General features: G+C 41.8%; 4 protein-coding genes across 4 annotated transcripts in view; all 4 read right to left on the minus strand.

Moving 5' to 3' along the window:
- The window catches only part of LOC310993089 (protocadherin gamma-C5-like), a gene marked incomplete at its 5' end in the record, with an annotated part of 337,145 nt that overhangs the window by 300,233 nt on the left and 16,847 nt on the right, over positions 1 to 20,065 (minus strand). The gene's annotated exons all lie outside the window — the stretch shown is intronic.
- Positions 295 to 15,839, minus strand: LOC310992893 (protocadherin beta-16-like; the record flags this gene model as incomplete). Its single annotated transcript, XM_083981124.1, has 3 exons — positions 295 to 303; positions 702 to 2,927; positions 15,690 to 15,839. 3 exons carry the CDS (start codon positions 15,837 to 15,839, stop codon positions 295 to 297), a joined length of 2,385 nt encoding a protein of 794 aa, XP_083837250.1.
- On the minus strand, positions 8,877 to 11,326 carry LOC310992894 (protocadherin gamma-A11-like; the record flags this gene model as incomplete). Its single annotated transcript, XM_083981125.1, has 2 exons — positions 8,981 to 11,326; positions 8,877 to 8,885 (listed from the first exon to the last, which is right to left on the minus strand). Exons 1-2 carry the CDS (start codon positions 11,279 to 11,281, stop codon positions 8,877 to 8,879), a joined length of 2,310 nt encoding a protein of 769 aa, XP_083837251.1. The 5' UTR covers positions 11,282 to 11,326.
- On the minus strand, positions 15,927 to 19,845 carry LOC310992895 (protocadherin gamma-A12-like; the record flags this gene model as incomplete). Its single annotated transcript, XM_083981126.1, is given in 3 exon segments — positions 15,927 to 15,946; positions 17,473 to 19,816; positions 19,819 to 19,845. Coding segments are annotated over 3 exon segments (2,391 nt in total).

Raw genomic sequence — 20,065 nt, forward strand, 5'->3', positions numbered from 1 at the left:
TGAATTACCCATGAGTTCGACTCCGAACAATGGCTATTACTGCATGTCTTTCCCCTCTCCCTCCTAAATTTATATATATTATAAATATATATATATATATATACCCTTCCCCGCGCAAATAGAGAAAAAATGAATACCTTTAAAGATAAAGGGGAAATGACGAAGCGTTAAAAAATTAAAATAAAAAATAAAAAACACCACGACGTGAACAAGCGGTAATTTCAGGACCACGGACAGCAACACAGAGGAAAAGCCAGTAGTACTCCAAAGCACAGACACCGATGTGTGAACAAATTATATAGTCTGAGGGGAAAATATACAAAAGAGGAACACATCTCTCAAAAAGCAACACAATTTGGCAATTCTGCACACTATGTAAAAAGAAATGACCAAAACTAGGGGGAAAACGACAGGAAGAGGATTACTTGCGCTCTGTGGTGTAACATCAGGCTCAGTGTGACTATTTCGTGGGAAATTAAGCTTATGAATTCGCGTTGAAGGTTATTGTTTTATTGAATTACATGAATTCAAATTAAAATGATAACACGTTAACTGTATGACAGTGGTGTGAATTTTACTTTTAACTTCATTCATTCTTATGAAAAGACCAAAAAGGTTGACATAAATGTTTACCTTTCTTTTGAATGAATTACCGAGATACAATTATAAGTATAAGTAAAACAAGTTACACGTATTCCTACCTCGGGAGAAGCATCATTATCTCCAAAAGCATCAGCAAAGTCTGATGGACTTTTCCTCAGAGTCTGGTCAGCAGGCAGTGTGTTGTCATTGTAAGACGTCACGAACTTAAAGTCACTGGTTCTAGAACCTGTTGTCAGGTAGGCGTCATAATTGTAAGTGCTGCGTAAAGTTCCTGTGCCGTCAACATCTGCGTAATTAGGAGGGAGATAAGCGCTGGGGATGGCGACTGCTCCGTCAAACAACAGTCTGGGCTTTCTCCTGCGACAAAACCTCACACCCAGGACGATGATGATGAAAGTCAGAAAAAAGGTGGACACTGACACCAGAGCGATGATCAGGTAAGAGGTCAGTTTGGAGTTCTTCTCATCATAGGAAATGTCCTTCAGTTCTGGCACCTCAGCCAAGTTATCAGAAATCAGTAAATACATGGAGCAGGTGGCAGACAGAGAGGGCTGTCCGTTATCTTTCACTGCCACAATCAGGTTCTGTTTCATGCTGTCAGACTCAGAAATGTCCCGCTGTGTCCTGATCTCTCCGCTGTGGAGACCAATGGTGAAAAGTCCCGGATCAGTGGACTTGACTATATGATAGGACAGCCAGGCGTTCTGTCCAGAGTCCGCGTCCACTGCTATCACTTTGGACACCAGAGAGCCTCCGTGTGCAGCTTTGGGAACCAGCTCGGTCATGAAGGAGTTGCCCTCCGGGGCGGGGTACAGGATCTGAGGAGAGTTGTCGTTCACATCTGATATGAAAACACTGACGGTCACGTTGCTGCTGAGCGGAGGAGAACCGTTGTCTCTGGCCATCACGTGGACTTTAAAGCTCCTGAACTGTTCGTAATCAAACGACCTGACAGCGTGGATCACCCCCGTGTCTCCGTTAACAGACAGATAGGAGGACACCGGGGCACCGTTCACCTCACCAGGTAACAGAGAATAAATCACTGTACCGTTTTGTCTCCAGTCGGGGTCTCGAGCACTAACGGAACATAAAGTGGAGCCAGGTTTGTTATTTTCAGTCACATATGCGCTGTACGACTGTTCCTCAAACACAGGTGGGTTGTCGTTGATGTCAGCTACAGATAACTGAACAGTTTTAGAGGAGGACAGAGGTGGAGAGCCCTCGTCAGTGGCAGTGATTGTAATGTTGTAATCAGACACTAGTTCACGGTCCAGTTGTCCTGTGGTCACCAGAGAATAATAGTTTTTGATAGAAGGAACCAACTTAAAAGGAACATTTTGCTGAATGGAACATCGGACCTTTTGATTATTATCTGAATCCGCATCCTGCACATTAACGATGCCCACCTCTGTACCAGGTGACACGTTCTCTGGCACTGGATTTGCCAAAGATTTCACATAGATTACTGGCGTGTTGTCATTGACATCGGTGACATCAACTGTTATCTTTGAGTATGACGATAATCCTAAACCATCCTTTGCTTTAATGCGCAAATCATATGATGTTACAGTTTCATAGTCAATCGCACCATTCACCTTGATTCGGCCGTTTTTTCGGTCAATACTAAAAACTTTCCTCACATCATCAGTAACATGTCCAAAGTCATATGTCACATCTCCATTGACTCCCTCGTCTGCATCAGTCGCGCTCACTGTGACCACCACAGTGTCAACGGGAGAGTTTTCAGGCAGACTGACTTTATAAACGGCCTGGCTAAACACTGGGGCGTTATCATTAGCATCCAGCACAGTGACGTGTACAACCACGGTACCTGATCTCTGAGGGGAGCCACCATCTAGAGCTGTGAGGAGCAAATTCATTTCCCCTTGCTTTTCACGATCAAGCTCTTTATCAAGAACCAGCTCTAGTGAGTTTCCCTCAGCAGCCAAAACGAAATTATCGTTCTTCTTAAGGCTGTAGTGTTGAACTGAATTTTGGCCTACATCCGCATCGTGCGCCTCCTCTATCACAAAACGAGCTCCCCTGACTGCCGACTCTTGAATCTCTATATTAATCAGATCCTCGTTAAACTGTGGTGAGTTATCATTAATATCCTGAACGTGTAGAGTAAAAGGATGCAGTTCGAGGGGATTCTCCAGGACGAGGTCGCGTTTTATCACACACGACAGCTTTTCTCCACAAAGCTCCTCTCGGTCAATTCTGTCGGCAACAACCAGATCCCCAGTGCTGAGATTGATGCCACAATATGGTTTGCGATTCCCTGTGGCATCAACACGAGCATTCCTAGAAGACAGTTTACTCGCGTCCAGGTTGAGATCCTTCGCTATATTCCCAATGTGAGATCCGGGCTTCATTTCCTCCTGAAAGGAATAACTCACGTCCCCATTCGCGACGTGCCACAATAGAGAGAAAACGACGAGGCTTATTTGAAGCAACATAGTGTCAATTTCATCTGGTGCTGAAAAAAGCTGTTGTGTCGAGATTAAAACTGCATGAGGATTGCACTCTTGAACTAAAAGTAAATCGACATCACTCTGTGGGACTATTCTCCGAAATAATGAGAACAAAACCAGAAAAATATCAACCCTGCGTCAGCGGGCGGAGTGGAAATGTTTACATGTAAATTAGCGAAGAGCGACACCATGAGTGGGAATGGAGACATAGCAAGTGTACAAATAATGATAGCCCTCTCAATAATTATTCAATGTAACATGCTAAAGCTTTAACATGGATAACTTTGTTTACCGTTTTATGCACTACCATCCCAAGTCGTGGGTGCAAAACTGGAGCAATTAGTATATATATTAGTATATATATATATATATATATCAGCGGGGAAAATAAGTATTGAACGTGTCAACATTTTTCTCAGAAAATATATTTCTAATAGAGCTATTGACATGACGGCATCAACCCAAGTAATGCACATATACAAAGAAATCCGAACATTAATGTCCATAAATTAAGTTATGTGTAATAAAGTGAAATGACACAGGGAATAAGTATTGAACACATGAAGAAAAGGAGGGCCAAAAAGGTACGGAAAGCTAAGAAAGCAGCCGGAGTTTGTCAGTATTTAGAATGTAATCCTGTCTCCTATCAGTGCAAAGTAATATCTGCTGGTTTAGTCCTGATTGATGCCTTTTAAAAAGGTTTCTCACCACCAAGGTGTCAGACAGTAAGTATTGCATGATGGGCAATGGCAAAGAGCTGTGTAAGAGCTGTTTAAAGACCTACACAACCAAAGATTTCAGACAGAAGAGTTAAAACAATAATCAGAAGGGTTCCCTAACAGTCCAGGACACTGGTGGAGAGCTTCAGACAGACCTGGGATCAGCAGGTACAGTTGTTTCAGAGAAAACAATAAGTAATGCACTCAACCGCCATGTCTTGCATGGTGTGTGTGCATGGAGGCCATGGCGGTTGAGTGCATTACTTATTGTTTTCTCTGAAACAACTGTACCTGCTGATTCCAGGTCTCTCCACCAGTGTCCTGGACTGTTAGGGAACCCTTCTGATTATTGTTTTGACTCTTCTGTCTGAAATTTTTGTTTGCGTAGGTCTTTAGACAGCTCTTAGACAGCTCTTTGCCATTGCCCATCATGCAATACTTACTGTCTGACACCTTGGTGGTGAGAAACCTTTTTAAAAGGCATCAATCAGGACTAAACCAGCAGATATTACTTTGCACTGATAGGAGACAGGATTACATTCTAAATACTGACAAACTCCAGCTGCTTTCTTGGCTTTCCATACCTTTTTGGCCCTCCTTTTCTTCATGTGTTCAATACTTATTCCCTGTGTCATTTCACCTTATTACACATAACTTAATTTATGGACATTAATGTTCGGATTTCTTTGTATATGTGCATTACTTGGGTTGATGCCGACATCTGGTGAAAATTTCATGTCAATAGCTGTATTAGAAATATATTTTCTGAGAAAAATGTTGACGCGTTCAATACTTATTTTCCCCGCTATATATATATATATATATATATATATATATATATATATATATATATATATATATATATATATATATATATATATATATATATATATATATATATATATATATGTATGTATGTATATATATATATATATATATATATATATATATATATATATATATATATATATATATATATATATATATATATATGTATGTATGTATATATATATATATATATATATATATATATATATATATATATATATATATATATATATATATATATATATAGTGACTAATGAATTTGAAAACTTAAGGCTATTCCCTAACAAGATGTAAAAAATCACACATATTTGGCTGATATTAATAACCTCGGTCTCATGCGCACAATGTAAAATGAAGTGGAAGACCATAAAATATAGTGCTGCAATCTATCAAATAAAAAATAAAACGATAAATCCAGAACCATTTCAGAGCAAATGCAGCTCTGCATGTTACTCTGTTGAGGAGTTGTGATGACTCGTTTTTTTCCCCCTTGTGTCTAACCAACACATGCAGCTCTCACGCACCAAATCAACACAATTAAATTCCATGGCCCGGGAATATACACACCCTCTCACAAACAGGCTCCTGTTTGCACATTGACAGCAGAACAATACGAACAGCTGAGGTAACAGTCACTGAACTTAAATAAATGCATGCTGCACAGACTCAAACATGTCTCAAAACACAGTCCTCCTAAACAATGGACTCATTGTCTTCCTTAAGAAGACAATAATTTGTTGAAGATCCCATGGCGTAAAAAGCGCAACCGGTTGCCAATGTAACGCTGGCATTGCCAGTATCTGACCCTCAGAGTTTTCAGCCTTCACCAGATTCCATATGGAAACATCCAGTTCATCTCCTTAAACCTGTACAAGATATTAACACAGGTCTCTGACAGGTAGCCTCTTAAATACTTTGTGTAATTACAAGACAAGAAAAGTTTATTTGTATAGCCCGTTGTAAAAGTTTCTCTCAAAGGGTTTGATACAAGAAAAGCATAAAAACATCCTGTGCCCTCAGACCCTCACATTGACTGAGAAAAAAAAGTCCCAAGAAAAACCCGTTGAGAGGATTAAAAGAGAAAAAAAAAGAAACTTATGACAATGTCTAACTTTACTAAAAGTGCCCAAAGTCTTAACTAAAAGTGCCCTAAGTCTCAACCTGGATGCCAGTTAACATCTTGTATATGTTACAAGTTGTAATATATATTTTTCATTAGTTAGTTCTGGAAGAAACAAAGAATCTGTGTATTTGTTTTCAACTGGGGCATTTCAGCATCATCTCGAAAAATGCAGCGCTTGAACCTGTTCTCACGGGCCTGTCAGTGAAACTTTTTCTTTATAAAGTAGTCTTAAACTCCAAAAGACAGTAAAACATACAGACAAATCTTAGCTGTTCAAAAATGTGACAAAAAAACGTAAGCTATACGTTTCAGCACTAAGGACAGCACCCGATTCTCCTGCTCCATACAAAGGATAGAGGCACAAAGAACAAGATACAGCTCAGAAAACACACTGACACTGGATATATAATGTGGTTTGGAGAACAATATAAATTATACCAAATACACTGACGGTTCTCCACATAACATGTCATTTAAAAAATATTCGCATGGTTGAGTAAATTAAAAAAGTGAACTGAATTAACTGAAAGGGCAACTAAAGCATGAAGCTAAAGGTGGTAATGCTCCATGACGCACATTCATCGTCATTAAGCATTTGGGATGAAATGAAATGATGCAAGAATATTTTATGCAAAACAGTTAGAATCATAGAGAAATAACGGAATTACATGTGGCACCTGGTCCTACCTCAGGTGAAGCGTCGCAATCACCGAGTTGGCTCGGGGGGGGGGTCGTGACAATGTTCTACTTGTGGAGATAACCCAAACTTTAAAAGGCTTGCAATGAAGAAAATATAAGGCTAATACCTTTTGTATAGTTTTATTTATGAAGAAACACAGAATTAATTTGCTGCCGTTTTACTGTAACTATTAGCACCAACATAAAAATGAATTCCAAGTGTGAGAAATCACTGATTACAAGCGTGATCATTGGTGGATGGAGGCTTCAGACGCACGTTTGTGTAGACTACAACAACCAGTCACATGGTTGCTCTAAACACGTCACAAAACCTGGTGATCAGTGTTTGGGAAATTATAATTAGGTGCTGTGAATACGACTTTATAACCGTCAGTGCTGATGACATGGTTCGGCTGACGGTGGGTTGTGAGGTCGCGGCAGTTAAAAAAAAAAAAAAAAAACTTCTGCTGTGGAGATCACCTGCACCTGAACAGGTATCACACCGGAACGGCTCCTCTCGGAGCAGCCGTTCATCTCTGTCCTGCAGGAGATCTTCCACCTGGAGGAGGTTTCTGTCTGTGATGTGAAGCTGCTCCAGCGGGGCTGTTTCTGTTTAAACAGCCGATTAATGAGCATATGTCCTATCTGTCTGTGAGTGACAGCGGGATCGGCCAATCACATGTTAGCAAGAAACGACTGAGCCAATCGATGAGCTTGTGTGCGGTCTAAAGGGAAACAAGCTTCAGCTTGAGCGGCTGTTTTCTGCTTGGTCCTAGTGCTTGACCCGTCTCTGTTTAATATAGCGTAACATAGTTTTTGGACGGTAAAACTGCAGGGGACCAAGACTACCTTTGGAAAAAGTGCACGGGACATGTCCCCTGTGTCCACAAGGAAAAAGACAAAGCCATAGCTTTGAATAACGCGGTGTAGATCCATCACCCGACAACAGCGCGACACAAATAAAAAGAGAGAAGTTTCAAGCATGAAATACATCTTATTCTGTTCCTAAATGTATGTCTGTTCAGAGCATTAGTCGTCTTTGTTGGAGGCTGAAGGGACACAGGGCTGGACGAACCCAATCCTGGTGGTGTGGGTTTGATCATTCGACTTAATAGCTGGTCTATACTGACACCAAGAGTTTGAATGAAACATAGCAATTTTCCATTACTGGTGTGGATTATCTTCTAAATACCTTATCGGATGATTTGGCCATAGTACTTGAATGAATGCTTATCTTAATTGGACTTCACAAAGTGTAATGGGGCACAGAAATATTTACATCATTTCACCTGGATTTAAATGTAGTGGAGGGTTGATCTCACATGGATTGAGAAAAACAAATACAAGCGCTTTGATCAGAGGAAATCCACCGAAAGCTGTTCATAATGAAACCAGAACAACATTCCCCAAATATTATTATTTGATCACACATGGCGTTATTTAACGTTGAAAGGTAGATGTAAAAATCGACCAGAAGCTCATCTCTCTCCCTCTTTTAGCAAAGATAGAATATTTCTTTAAACATTCAAGTCTGTTGCGTGAGTTCACGCAAAGACGACATGAAATACAAAGCAGGCAGACTAAAGATTCTTGTTGCATACAAACACCTCTGATCAAACTGACAAAATTATTTAGTCGTTGCACTGTTTCATTATAATCAATTTTGACTTCAACGAGAATGAAACTAAAGACAAACGAGGGATTCACTTCCTACAAATATTTACACGTTAATAGAAGTATGTTAGTAGGTCCTTAATATCATGCAATAATAAACTAGGAATACTTCTCACTGACTACAAATAAATTAATGAACTTAAGTTTTACTGCGTAGGATATATAGGTGTACTACACAGCAACAAAATTATGGGACCCGGTTGTGGAAAGCAAAACTAATAGGCTGGGGCGCTCCAGGGGCTCACATCGTGGAGGCATTGTTGAATTAGCCATACGTTTGACTCCGAACTATGGCCATTACAGCATGGCTTTTCCCTCCCTCGTAAATTTCCCATCTGACTCCACTTCCCGCGCAAATAGAGAAACGTGGCCCACAAATAACTTTAAAGATAGAGGGGAAAAGACCAAGCATTAAAGAACAACAGCACGACATGAACAAGCGGTAAGTTCAGGACCAAGGACAGCAACACAACGAAAAAGCCAGTAGTACTCCAAAGCACAGAGACAACAATGTGTGAACAAATGATATAGTCTGAGAGGGAAAGGTGCAAAAGAAGATTAAATCTCTCTAAAAACAAAACAAAAAAAAAAAATGATTTGACAATTCTGGACAGCATGATGGAAAAACAAATTACCAAAACTAGAAGGAAACTCAGGCTCAGTGTGACTGTTTCATAAGAAATGAAGTTCATGAATTTGCGTTGAAGGTTATTGTTGCATTTTATACGTGAATTAAAATTAAAATGATAAGGACAGTGGTGTGAAAAATGTTCAACTTCATTCATTCTTACGGAAAAAACCAAAAAGGCGGACATAAATACTTGTTTTGCTATTGAAGAAATTACTAAGATACAATTAGAAGTATAGGTGAAACACGTGACACGTATTCCTACCTCGGGAGAAGCATCACTATCTCCAAATGCATCAGCAAAGTCTGATGGACTTTTCTTCATTGTCTGGTCAGCAGGAAGTGTGTTGTCGTTGTAAGACGTCACAAACTTAAAGTCACTGGTTCTAGAACCTGTTGTCAGGTAGGCGTCATAATTGTAAGTGCTGCGTAAAGTTCCTGTGCCGTCAACATCTGCGTAATTAGGAGGGAGATAAGCGCCGGGGATGGCGACTGCTCCGTCAAACAACAGTCTGGGCTTTCTCCTGCGACAAAACCTCACACCCAGGACGATGATGATGAAAGTCAGAAAAAAGGTGGACACTGACACCAGAGCGATGATCAGGTAAGAGGTCATATTGGAGTTCTTCTCATCATAAGAAATGTCCTTCAGTTCTGGCACCTCAGCCAAGTTATCAGAAATCAGTAAATACATGGAGCAGGTGGCAGACAGAGAGGGCTGTCCGTTATCTTTCACTGCCACAATCAGGTTCTGTTTCATGCTGTCAGACTCAGAAATATCCCGCTGTGTCCTGATCTCTCCGCTGTGGAGACCAATGGTGAAAAGTCCCGGATCAGTGGATTTGACTATATGATAGGACAGCCAGGCGTTCTGTCCAGAGTCCGCGTCCACTGCTATCACTTTGGACACCAGAGAGCCTCCGTGTGCAGCTTTGGGGACCAGCTCGGTCATGAAGGAGTTGCCCTCCGGGGCGGGGTACAGGATCTGAGGAGAGTTGTCGTTCACATCTGATATGAAAACACTGACGGTCACGTTGCTGCTGAGCGGAGGAGAACCGTTGTCTCTGGCCATCACGTGGACTTTAAAGCTCCTGAACTGTTCATAATCAAACGACCTGACAGCGTGGATCACCCCCGTGTCTCCGTTCACAGACAGATAGGAGGACACCGGGGCACCGTTCACCTCACCAGGTAACAGAGAATAAATCACTGTACCGTTTTGTCTCCAGTCGGGGTCTCGAGCACTAACGGAACACAAAGTGGAGCCAGGTTTGTTATTTTCAGTCACATATGCGCTGTACGACTGTTCCTCAAACACAGGTGGGTTGTCGTTGATGTCAGCTACAGATAACTGAACAGTTTTAGAGGAGGACAGAGGTGGAGAGCCCTCGTCAGTGGCAGTGATTGTAATGTTGTAATCAGACACTAGTTCACGGTCCAGTTGTCCTGTGGTCACCAGAGAATAATAGTTTTTAATAGAAGGAACCAACTTAAAAGGAACATTTTGCTGAATGGAGCAGCGGACCTGTTTGTTATTGTCTGAGTCTCTGTCCTGCACATTAATGATGCCCACCTCTGTTCCAGGTGACACGTTCTCAGGTATGGGGTTAGACAGTGATTTTATATGAATAACTGGAGCATTATCATTTGTATCCGTAACTTCAACTATCAACGTTGTATATGACGCTGATCCAAGACCATCCTTGGCACTGATCTGCATTTCATAGGAAGATTCTCTCTCATAGTCAATTGCTCCAGCTACTCTAACTTCTCCAGTTTTAGGGTTTAAAGAGAAAACTTGGTTTTCATCTGAAACACGGTCAAAACCGTAAGTAACTTCACCATTGACTCCCTCGTCTGCATCAGTTGCACTCACTGTGATCACCAACGTATCGAGGGGAGAGTTTTCAGGCAGACTGGCTTTATAAACGGTCTGGCTAAACACTGGTACATTATCATTAGCATCCAGGACAGTGACGTGTATGGCTACAGTACCTGATCTCTGAGGAGAGCCGCCATCAAATGCTGTAAGAAGCAGCTTAATCTCATTTTTGTCCTCTCTGTCTAATTCTTTGTCTAAAACTAGCTCCCCATATTTTCTCCCACCACCTTTTGATTTAACGTTTAGTTTGAAATGATCATTCTCCTGAAGTGAGTAGCCCTGAACAGTATTTTCTCCGATGTCTCCGTCGTGCGCTTCATCCAACAGAAAACGCGAGCCCTTGACAGCAGATTCTCGAATTTCAATCTTGAGCGAATCTTCCTTAAATTGTGGTGAATTATCATTAATATCTTGGACGCGGATACTGATACGATGCAGCTCTAATGGATTTTCCAGTACGAGTTCTTGTTTTAGGACGCATGTTGGCTTTTTCGCACAAAGCCCTTCTCTATCAATCCTTTCTTGAACAATCAAGTCGCCGGTATTCAGATTTACACCACAGTACTTCACACTGTCGTCCTCTGTATCAATTCGGGCTTTGCGAGCGGATAGCCTGCCCAGATCAATTCCCAGATCTTTTGCAATATTTCCGATAATAGATCCACGTTTCATTTCCTCCGGGATAGAGTAGCTCACGTCTCCATAGACGGGGAGGAGGACAAGCCAAATGAGAACAAGGCCGCAGTAAACGTCAAATCTGCTGTATTCCATTGTTAAGTCCGTGAAGGAAAACACATACACTGAATGTTTCACCAAGCAAGTTAATAGATCTCCAATACATCCGTGAATTCTTCCCAAAAACAAACAACGCCACAACACGAAGCGGTTTTCTGAACTGCGGCAGAAGAGCAGAGTCTGGTTTTAAATTCGTTGGCACTGAAGGGTGGAGATTGGCTGATATTTCTTGTTCACTGGTACACACTGACACCATGAGTATTTCATAGGTATAACAGGATGATTAAATTTTTCTGTGTATATTTCAAAAGATATACTCCTCCAGTGACTACTAACTGCAGAAACAAAAACAACATGTTGCTGACTGACGTACTTTGTGGAGAAAAGCTTAAAAACGTGAAATTGATGTAACTGTGCCTGTAATCATATCTCAACATTCAGGAGAAATTATATCCAAAAGTCACGTATTTCTACATGGTGAAGCGTTAATCAGATAGCCTATCTTCCCTCTTTGCACATTGGCTTCAGATTTTTATTTTAAATGTGTCGGTTGTAAAGTGAAGTCGTGTGCTTTCATTCATCCCAAAGACTAAATTGATCTTTAAATTAATGCAGTATAATCAAGACCAATTTCCCCGCTGACTCATTACAACTCAGAAAACGTATCCAAAATGTATTTCAATAGGCTATGTGCGTCAATCTCTTGTGATGAACAACAAAGTCATTATTAAATACATAAACGTGGGCCCGGTATGGCTTGGATTCAGGCGTATTTTAAAAACATATAGTGAATGCTGATGCAATGCAACATATCTCATTCTAATGTTTGGCAAAGGTTAAATTACTCACGGTTATGACCAGTTACTGCATGTAGGATAGATTTAATATTTTAAGCTTTAAAAGTACAACTGTATGTGTAGGATTTAAACAATCTACTTTGAGTAAGCTGTTCTGTCAAACTTTGGTTATGCCTTAATTTGTTTTTCATTATTGTATTTAATCGTAAAAGTCGTATTTACAACTTCAAAAAAGCTTAGACCAAGAACGTATTCATATGATACCATGAAAACCAGAAAATCCGACGAGAAAAAAATCAGTGTCAAAGCGTTTTAAAATAATTAACAATCGTATTTTTTTTAAGCAAATAGCAGCTGGGAACGAAAACGGCATTAAACATAGGAGTGGCTTGACTTGAAAAACTGCACTAGAAAACGAGAAACAATTCAGCACCAAGGACAGAGACGTAAAAACATAGATTCAATACTTTTCTTCACCAGAGCAACACATTAAAGCAGAAGTAAGCGATCCGGTCGTTTTCGCTAATGCTGCGTTCCAGGCAGGCTTTTGAAATCGTAAATTACAGCTTCAAGTCACAACTTATGATTTTGTAGCGTTCCAGGCAACCCACTCGTGTTTTTCCGACCTGTTTTACCGGTGAAAGTCACTATAACGGCCACTCGTAACTTCCTACCCGTGAACTCGTACCAGATCAAACTGGTACAACTTCACAGGTCGGGAAAACAGGAGTTACGAGTTGCCTTGAACGCACCATAACAGTCCTCGTCCCTACGTCACCACATTCACGGCGTCCCTTGGCTGCACACACAGCCCTGCATGCCGTTTTCTCTCCTCATTGGATAAAAACTGTAGGATACGATAAATGTTTTCTCCTCGGCTCAGAGCAGAGCAGAGGGACTGAGAGACCCGTGTTTCGGTCCAAACACTCTATGTAAGTGATTGCTGTCGGAAGATATAACTATTTAAGACTTATATTAACACAAATATATCACTTACTTCTGCTTTAATGTCACTAAAGAAGGTAAATTGACTTGATGTTGGCTTCAGAGGGTGAACCCTAACAAAACGAAACAAACGTGAAGATTTGGGCGTTTGATAGGTTAAATGTTTTACTTCATTTGTGAATCAACACAGACTGTCTCAGAAAGGAAATATTACATTTTACGGGAATTTCAAACAGAAAATATCCATTAAGTGCGCCTTGAATCCTCACTAAAAATGAGGCTAACCCCTCAACCAGGGTAAGCAAAATACAAATATACGTTTTTAACAACACTGAGTTTACTCATATGTAGAGTTTCCATACCTCGGGGGAAGCATCGCAACTTCCAAAAGCATCAGCAAAGTCTGATGGACTTTTCCTCAGAGTCTGGTCAGCAGGAAGTGTGTTGTCGTTGTAAGACGTCACGAACTTAAAGTCACTGGTTCTAGAACCTGTTGTCAGGTAGGCGTCATAATTGTAAGTGCTGCGTAAAGTTCCTGTGCCGTCAACATCTGCGTAATTAGGAGGGAGATAAGCGCTGGGGATGGCGACTGCTCCGTCAAACAACAGTCTGGGCTTTCTCCTGCGACAAAACCTCACACCCAGGACGATGATGAGGAAAGTCAAAAAAAAGGTGGACACTGACACCAGAGCGATGATCAGGTAAGAGGTCAGTTTGGAGTTCTTCTCGTCATAAGAAATGTCCTTCAGTTCTGGCACCTCAGCCAAGTTATCAGAAATCAGTAAATACATGGAGCAGGTGGCAGACAGAGAGGGCTGTCCGTTATCTTTCACTGCCACAATCAGGTTCTGTTTCATGCTGTCAGACTCAGAAATGTCCCGCTGTGTCCTGATCTCTCCGCTATGGAGACCAATAGTGAAAAGTCCCGGATCAGTGGATTTGACTATATGATAGGACAGCCAGGCGTTCTGTCCAGAGTCCGCGTCCACTGCTATCACTTTGGACACCAGAGAGCCTCCGTGTGCAGCTTTGGGGACCAGCTCGGTCATGAAGGAGTTGCCCTCCGGGGCGGGGTACAGGATCTGAGGAGAGTTGTCGTTCACATCTGATATGAAAACACTGACGGTCACGTTGCTGCTGAGCGGAGGAGAACCGTTGTCTCTGGCCATCACGTGGACTTTAAAGCTCCTGAACTGTTCATAATCAAACGACCTGACAGCGTGGATCACCCCCGTGTCTCCGTTAACAGACAGATAGGAGGACACCGGGGCACCGTTCACCTCACCAGGTAACAGAGAATAAATCACTGTACCGTTTTGTCTCCAGTCGGGGTCTCGAGCACTAACGGAACATAAAGTGGAGCCAGGTTTGTTATTTTCAGTCACATATGCGCTGTACGACTGTTCCCCAAACACAGGTGGGTTGTCGTTGATGTCAGCTACAGATAACTGAACAGTTTTAGAGGAGGACAGAGGTGGAGAGCCCTCGTCAGTGGCAGTGATTGTAATGTTGTAATCAGACACTAGTTCACGGTCCAGTTGTCCTGTGGTCACCAGAGAATAATAGTTTTTGATAGAAGGAACCAACTTAAAAGGAACATTTTGCTGAATGGAGCAGCGGACCTGTTTATTATTGTCTGAGTCTCTGTCCTGCACGTTAATGATGCCCACCTCTGTACCAGGTGACACGTTCTCAGGTATGGGATTAGAGAGTGATTTTAAGTATATGACAGGGGCATTGTCATTCACATCAGTGATATCAATAATCACTTTTGCTTCTGAAGAGAGCCCATAACCGTCTTTGGCCTCAACAAACACCTCATACTTGGAGCCCTCTTCATAGTCTAAGTCACCTGTCACACTGATTTCTCCTGTTTTCTCATTCAGAGAAAAAAGCTTGCGTGATTTATCAGAGACTCTGCTAAATTCATATGTAACCTCTCCATTAACACCTTCATCTACATCTGTGGCACTTACAGTGATAACTTTAGTTTTCAGTGGGGAGTCTTCCGGTAAAGTAGCTGTATATACGGCCTCAGTAAATACTGGGGCGTTATCATTTGCATCAAGTACAATGACGTGTATGACGACAGTCCCGGATCTCTGAGGGGAACCACCATCTACAGCGGTCAGCAATAATTTCATCTCCTCCTGCTCCTCTCGGTCTAACTCCTTGTCTAAAACCAACTCGCCGTATTTACTACCAGCACTTGTCGTCTGAATACTGAACACAAAGTGTGGGTTTTGTTGAAGAATGTAGTTGTCGACTGAATTTTTGCCTATGTCTGCGTCGTGGGCTGCATTAATACGATACTTAGCGCCTTTAAAAGCAGACTCTCTGATTTCCAGCTTTATGATATCCTTTGGAAAAACTGGTGCATTGTCGTTGACGTCCTGCACCTGCAGAGACAACCGGTGTAACTCCAGTGGATTTTCTAAAAGCAAGTCAAATTTGAGAACACACGACGGTTTTTCTCCACAATGCTCCTCTCTGTCTATTCTGTCCGCCACCAATAAATCCCCATTTCGTAGATTTATCCCGCAATAGTGTTTGTCGTTTCCCTCCATGTCAACACGAGCTTTGCGAGCAGATAGTCTGCCCACCTCCAGCCCGAGATCCTTGGCGATATTTCCAATAACAAATCCGCGCTTCAGCTCCTCCTGCACAGAATAGCTCAAATCTCCATGAGCATGGTGCACCACAACAAGGAAAAAGACAAGGCCATAGCCTTGAATAACGCGCTGTAGATCCATCACCCGACAACAGTGCGACACAAAAACAGATTAGTTTCAAGCTTGAAATATATCTTATTCTGTTCATAAATATGTCTCTTCAGAGCATTAGCCGTCTTTGTTGAAGGCTGAAGGGACACAGGGCTGGACGAACCCAATACTGGGTGGTGTGCAAAAATGGCTGATCATTCGACTTAATAGCTGGTCTATACTGACACCAAGAGTTTGAATGTATTATAGCAATTTTCCATTACTGGTGTGCATCATCTTCGAAATCCCTTATCGGATGATTTGGCCATAATTTTTGAATGAATGCTCAAATTAATGGGACTTCACAAAGTGTAATGGGACACAGAAATATTTACATAATTTCACTCGGATTTAAATATAGTGGATGGTTGATCTCATTTGCATTGGGAAAAAAACAATTACAAGCGCTTTGATCAGGGGGAATCCACCGAAAGCTTTTCATAATGAAACCAGAACAACATTCCCCAAATATTATTCTTTGATCACACATGGCGTTATTTCACGTTGAAAGGTAGATGTAAAAATCGACCAAGCCAATCTATCTAAATCTTTTAGCAAAGATAGAATATTTCTTTAAACATTCAAGTCTGTCACGTGAGTTCACTCAAAGACGACATGAAATACAAAGCAGGCAGACTAAAGATTCTTGTTGCATACAAACACCTCTGATCAAACTGACAAAATTATTTAGTCGTTGCACTGTTTCATTATAATCAATTTTGACTTCAACGAGAATTAAACTAAAGACAAACGAGGGATTAACTCCCTTTAAATATTTACACGTTAATAACAGTATGTTAGTAGGTAGGAATACTTCTCACTGACTACAAATAAATTAATAAACTTAAGTTCAACTATCGGTGTTGTTTTAATGCATAAAAATATATAAGTGTACTACACAGCAAACATTTTATGGGACCCGGTTGTGTTAAGCAAAACTAATAGGCTGGGGCTCTCCAGGGGCTCACATCGTGGAGGCATTGTTGAATTAACCATAAATTTGACTCCGAACTATGGCCATTACAGCATGGCTTTTCCCTCCCTCCTAAATTTCGCATCTGTCTCCACTTCCCCGCGCAAATAGAGAAACGTGGCCCACAAATAACTTTAAAGATAGAGGGGAAAAGACGAAGCATTAAAAAACAACAGCACGACATGAACAAGCGGTAAGTTCAGGACCAAGGACAGCAACACAACAAAAAAGCCAGTAGTACTCCAAAGCACAGAGACAACAATGTTTGACCAAATGATATAGTCTGAGAGGGAAAGGTGCAAAAGACGATTAAATCTCTCTCTCTAAAAAAAAAGAAAGAAAAAAAAACATAATTTGACAATTCTGGACAGCATGATGGAAAAACAAATTACCAAAACTAGAAGAAAACTCAGGCTCAGTGTGACTATGTCGTAGGAAATTAAGCTTATGAATTTGCGTTGAAGGTTATTGTTGCATTTTATACGTGAATTAAAATTAAAATAATAAGGCGTTAACTGTAGGACAGTGGTGTGAAAATGTTCAACTTCATTCATTCTTACGAAAAGACCAAAAAGGCTGACATAAATACTTGTTTTGCTATTGAAGAAATTACTGAGATACAATTAGAAGTATAGGTGAAACACGTGACACGTATTCCTACCTCGGGAGAAGCATCACTATCTCCAAACACTTCAGCGAAGTCTGATGGACTTTTCCTCAGTGTCTGGTCAGCAGGAAGTGTGTTGTCATTGTAAGACGTCACAAACTTAAAGTCACTGGTTCTAGAACCTGTTGTCAGGTAGGCGTCATAATTGTAAGTGCTGCGTAAAGTTCCTGTGCCGTCAACATCTGCGTAATTAGGAGGGAGATAAGCGCTGGGGATGGCGACTGCTCCGTCAAACAACAGTCTGGGCTTTCTCCTGCGACAAAACCTCACACCCAGGACGATGATGATGAAAGTCAGAAAAAAGGTGGACACTGACACCAGAGCGATGATCAGGTAAGAGGTCAGTTTGGAGTTCTTCTCATCATAAGAAATATCCTTCAGTTCTGGCACCTCAGCCAAGTTATCAGAAATCAGTAAATACATGGAGCAGGTGGCAGACAGAGTGGGCTGTCCGTTATCTTTCACTGCCACAATCAGGTTCTGTTTCATGCTGTCAGACTCAGAAATGTCCCGCTGTGTCCTGATCTCTCCGCTGTGGAGGCCGATAGTGAAAAGTCCCGGATCAGTGGATTTGACTATATGATAGGACAGCCAGGCGTTCTGTCCAGAGTCCGCGTCCACTGCTATCACTTTGGACACCAGAGAGCCTCCGTGTGCAGCTTTGGGGACCAGCTCGGTCATGAAGGAGTTGCCCTCCGGGGCGGGGTACAGGATCTGAGGAGAGTTGTCGTTCACATCTGATATGAAAACACTGACGGTCACGTTGCTGCTGAGCGGAGGAGAACCGTTGTCTCTGGCCATCACGTGGACTTTAAAGCTCCTGAACTGTTCATAATCAAACGACCTGACAGCGTGGATCACCCCCGTGTCTCCGTTAACAGACAGATAGGAGGACACCGGGGCACCGTTCACCTCACCAGGTAACAGAGAATAAATCACTGTACCGTTTTGTCTCCAGTCGGGGTCTCGAGCACTAACGGGACATAAAGTGGAGCCAGGTTTGTTATTTTCAGTCACATATGCGCTGTACGACTGTTCCTCAAACACAGGTGGGTTGTCGTTGATGTCAGCTACAGATAACTGAACAGTTTTAGAGGAGGACAGAGGTGGAGAGCCCTCGTCAGTGGCAGTGATTGTAATGTTGTAATCAGACACTAGTTCACGGTCCAGTTGTCCTGTGGTCACCAGAGAATAATAGTTTTTAATAGAAGGAACCAACTTAAAAGGAGTATTTTGCTGAATGGAGCAGCGGACCTGTCTGTTATTCTCTGAGTCTCTGTCCTGCACATTAATGATGCCCACCTCTGTACCAGGTGACACGTTCTCAGGTATGGGATTTGAGAGTGATTTTAGGTATATGACCGGGGCATTGTCATTCACATCAGTGATATCAATAATCACTTTTGCTTCTGAAGAGAGCCCATAACCGTCTTTGGCCCCAACAAACACCTCATACTTAGAGCCCTCTTCATAGTCTAAGTCACCTGTCACACTGATTTCTCCTGTTTTCTCATCCAGAGAAAAAAGCTTGCGTGATTTATCAGAGACTCTGCTAAATTCATATGTAACCTCTCCATTAACACCTTCATCTGCATCTGTAGCACTTACTGTGATAACTTTCGTTTTCAAAGGTGAGTCTTCTGGTAAAGAAGCTGTATATACGGCCTCAGTAAAAACTGGGGCGTTATCATTTGCATCAAGTACAATGACGTGTATGACGACAGTTCCGGATCTCTGAGGAGAACCACCATCTACAGCGGTCAGCAATAATTTCATCTCCTGCTGCTCCTCTCGGTCTAACTCCTTGTCTAAAACCAACTCGCCGTATTTACTACCAGCACTTGTCGTCTGAATACTGAACACAAAGTGCGGGTTTTGTTGAAGAACGTAGTTTTCGACTGAATTTTTGCCTATGTCTGCGTCGTGGGCTGCATTAATGCGATACCTGGCGCTTTTAACAGCTGACTCTCTGATTTCCAGCTTTATGGTGTCCTTTGGAAAAACTGGTGCATTGTCGTTGACGTCCTGCACCTGCAGAGACAACCGGTGTAACTCCAGTGGATTTTCTAAAAGCAAGTCAAATTTGAGAACACACGACGGTTTTTCTCCACAATGCTCCTCTCTGTCTATTCTGTCCGCCACCAATAAATCCCCATTTCGTAGATTAATCCCGCAATAGTGTTTGTCGTTTCCCTCCATGTCAACACGAGCTTTGCGAGCAGATAGTCTGCCCACCTCCAGCCCGAGATCCTTGGCGATATTTCCAATAACAAATCCGCGCTTCAGCTCCTCCTGCACAGAATAGCTCAAATCTCCATGAGCATGGTGCACCACAACAAGTAAAAAGACAAGGCCATAGCCTTGAATAACGCGCTGTAGATCCATCACCCGACAACAGTGCGACACAAAAACAGAGAAGTTTCAAGCTTGAAATATATCTTATTCTGTTCATAAATATGTCTCTTCAGAGCATTAGCCGTCTTTGTTGAAGGCTGAAGGGATACAGGGCTGGACGAACCCAATACTGGGTGGTGTGCAAAAATGGCTGATCATTCGACTTAATAGCTGGTCTATACT

The sequence above is a fragment of the Trachurus trachurus genome, assembly GCF_905171665.1.
Source record: "Trachurus trachurus genome assembly, chromosome: 10".
Classification (NCBI taxonomy): domain Eukaryota; kingdom Metazoa; phylum Chordata; class Actinopteri; order Carangiformes; family Carangidae; genus Trachurus; species Trachurus trachurus.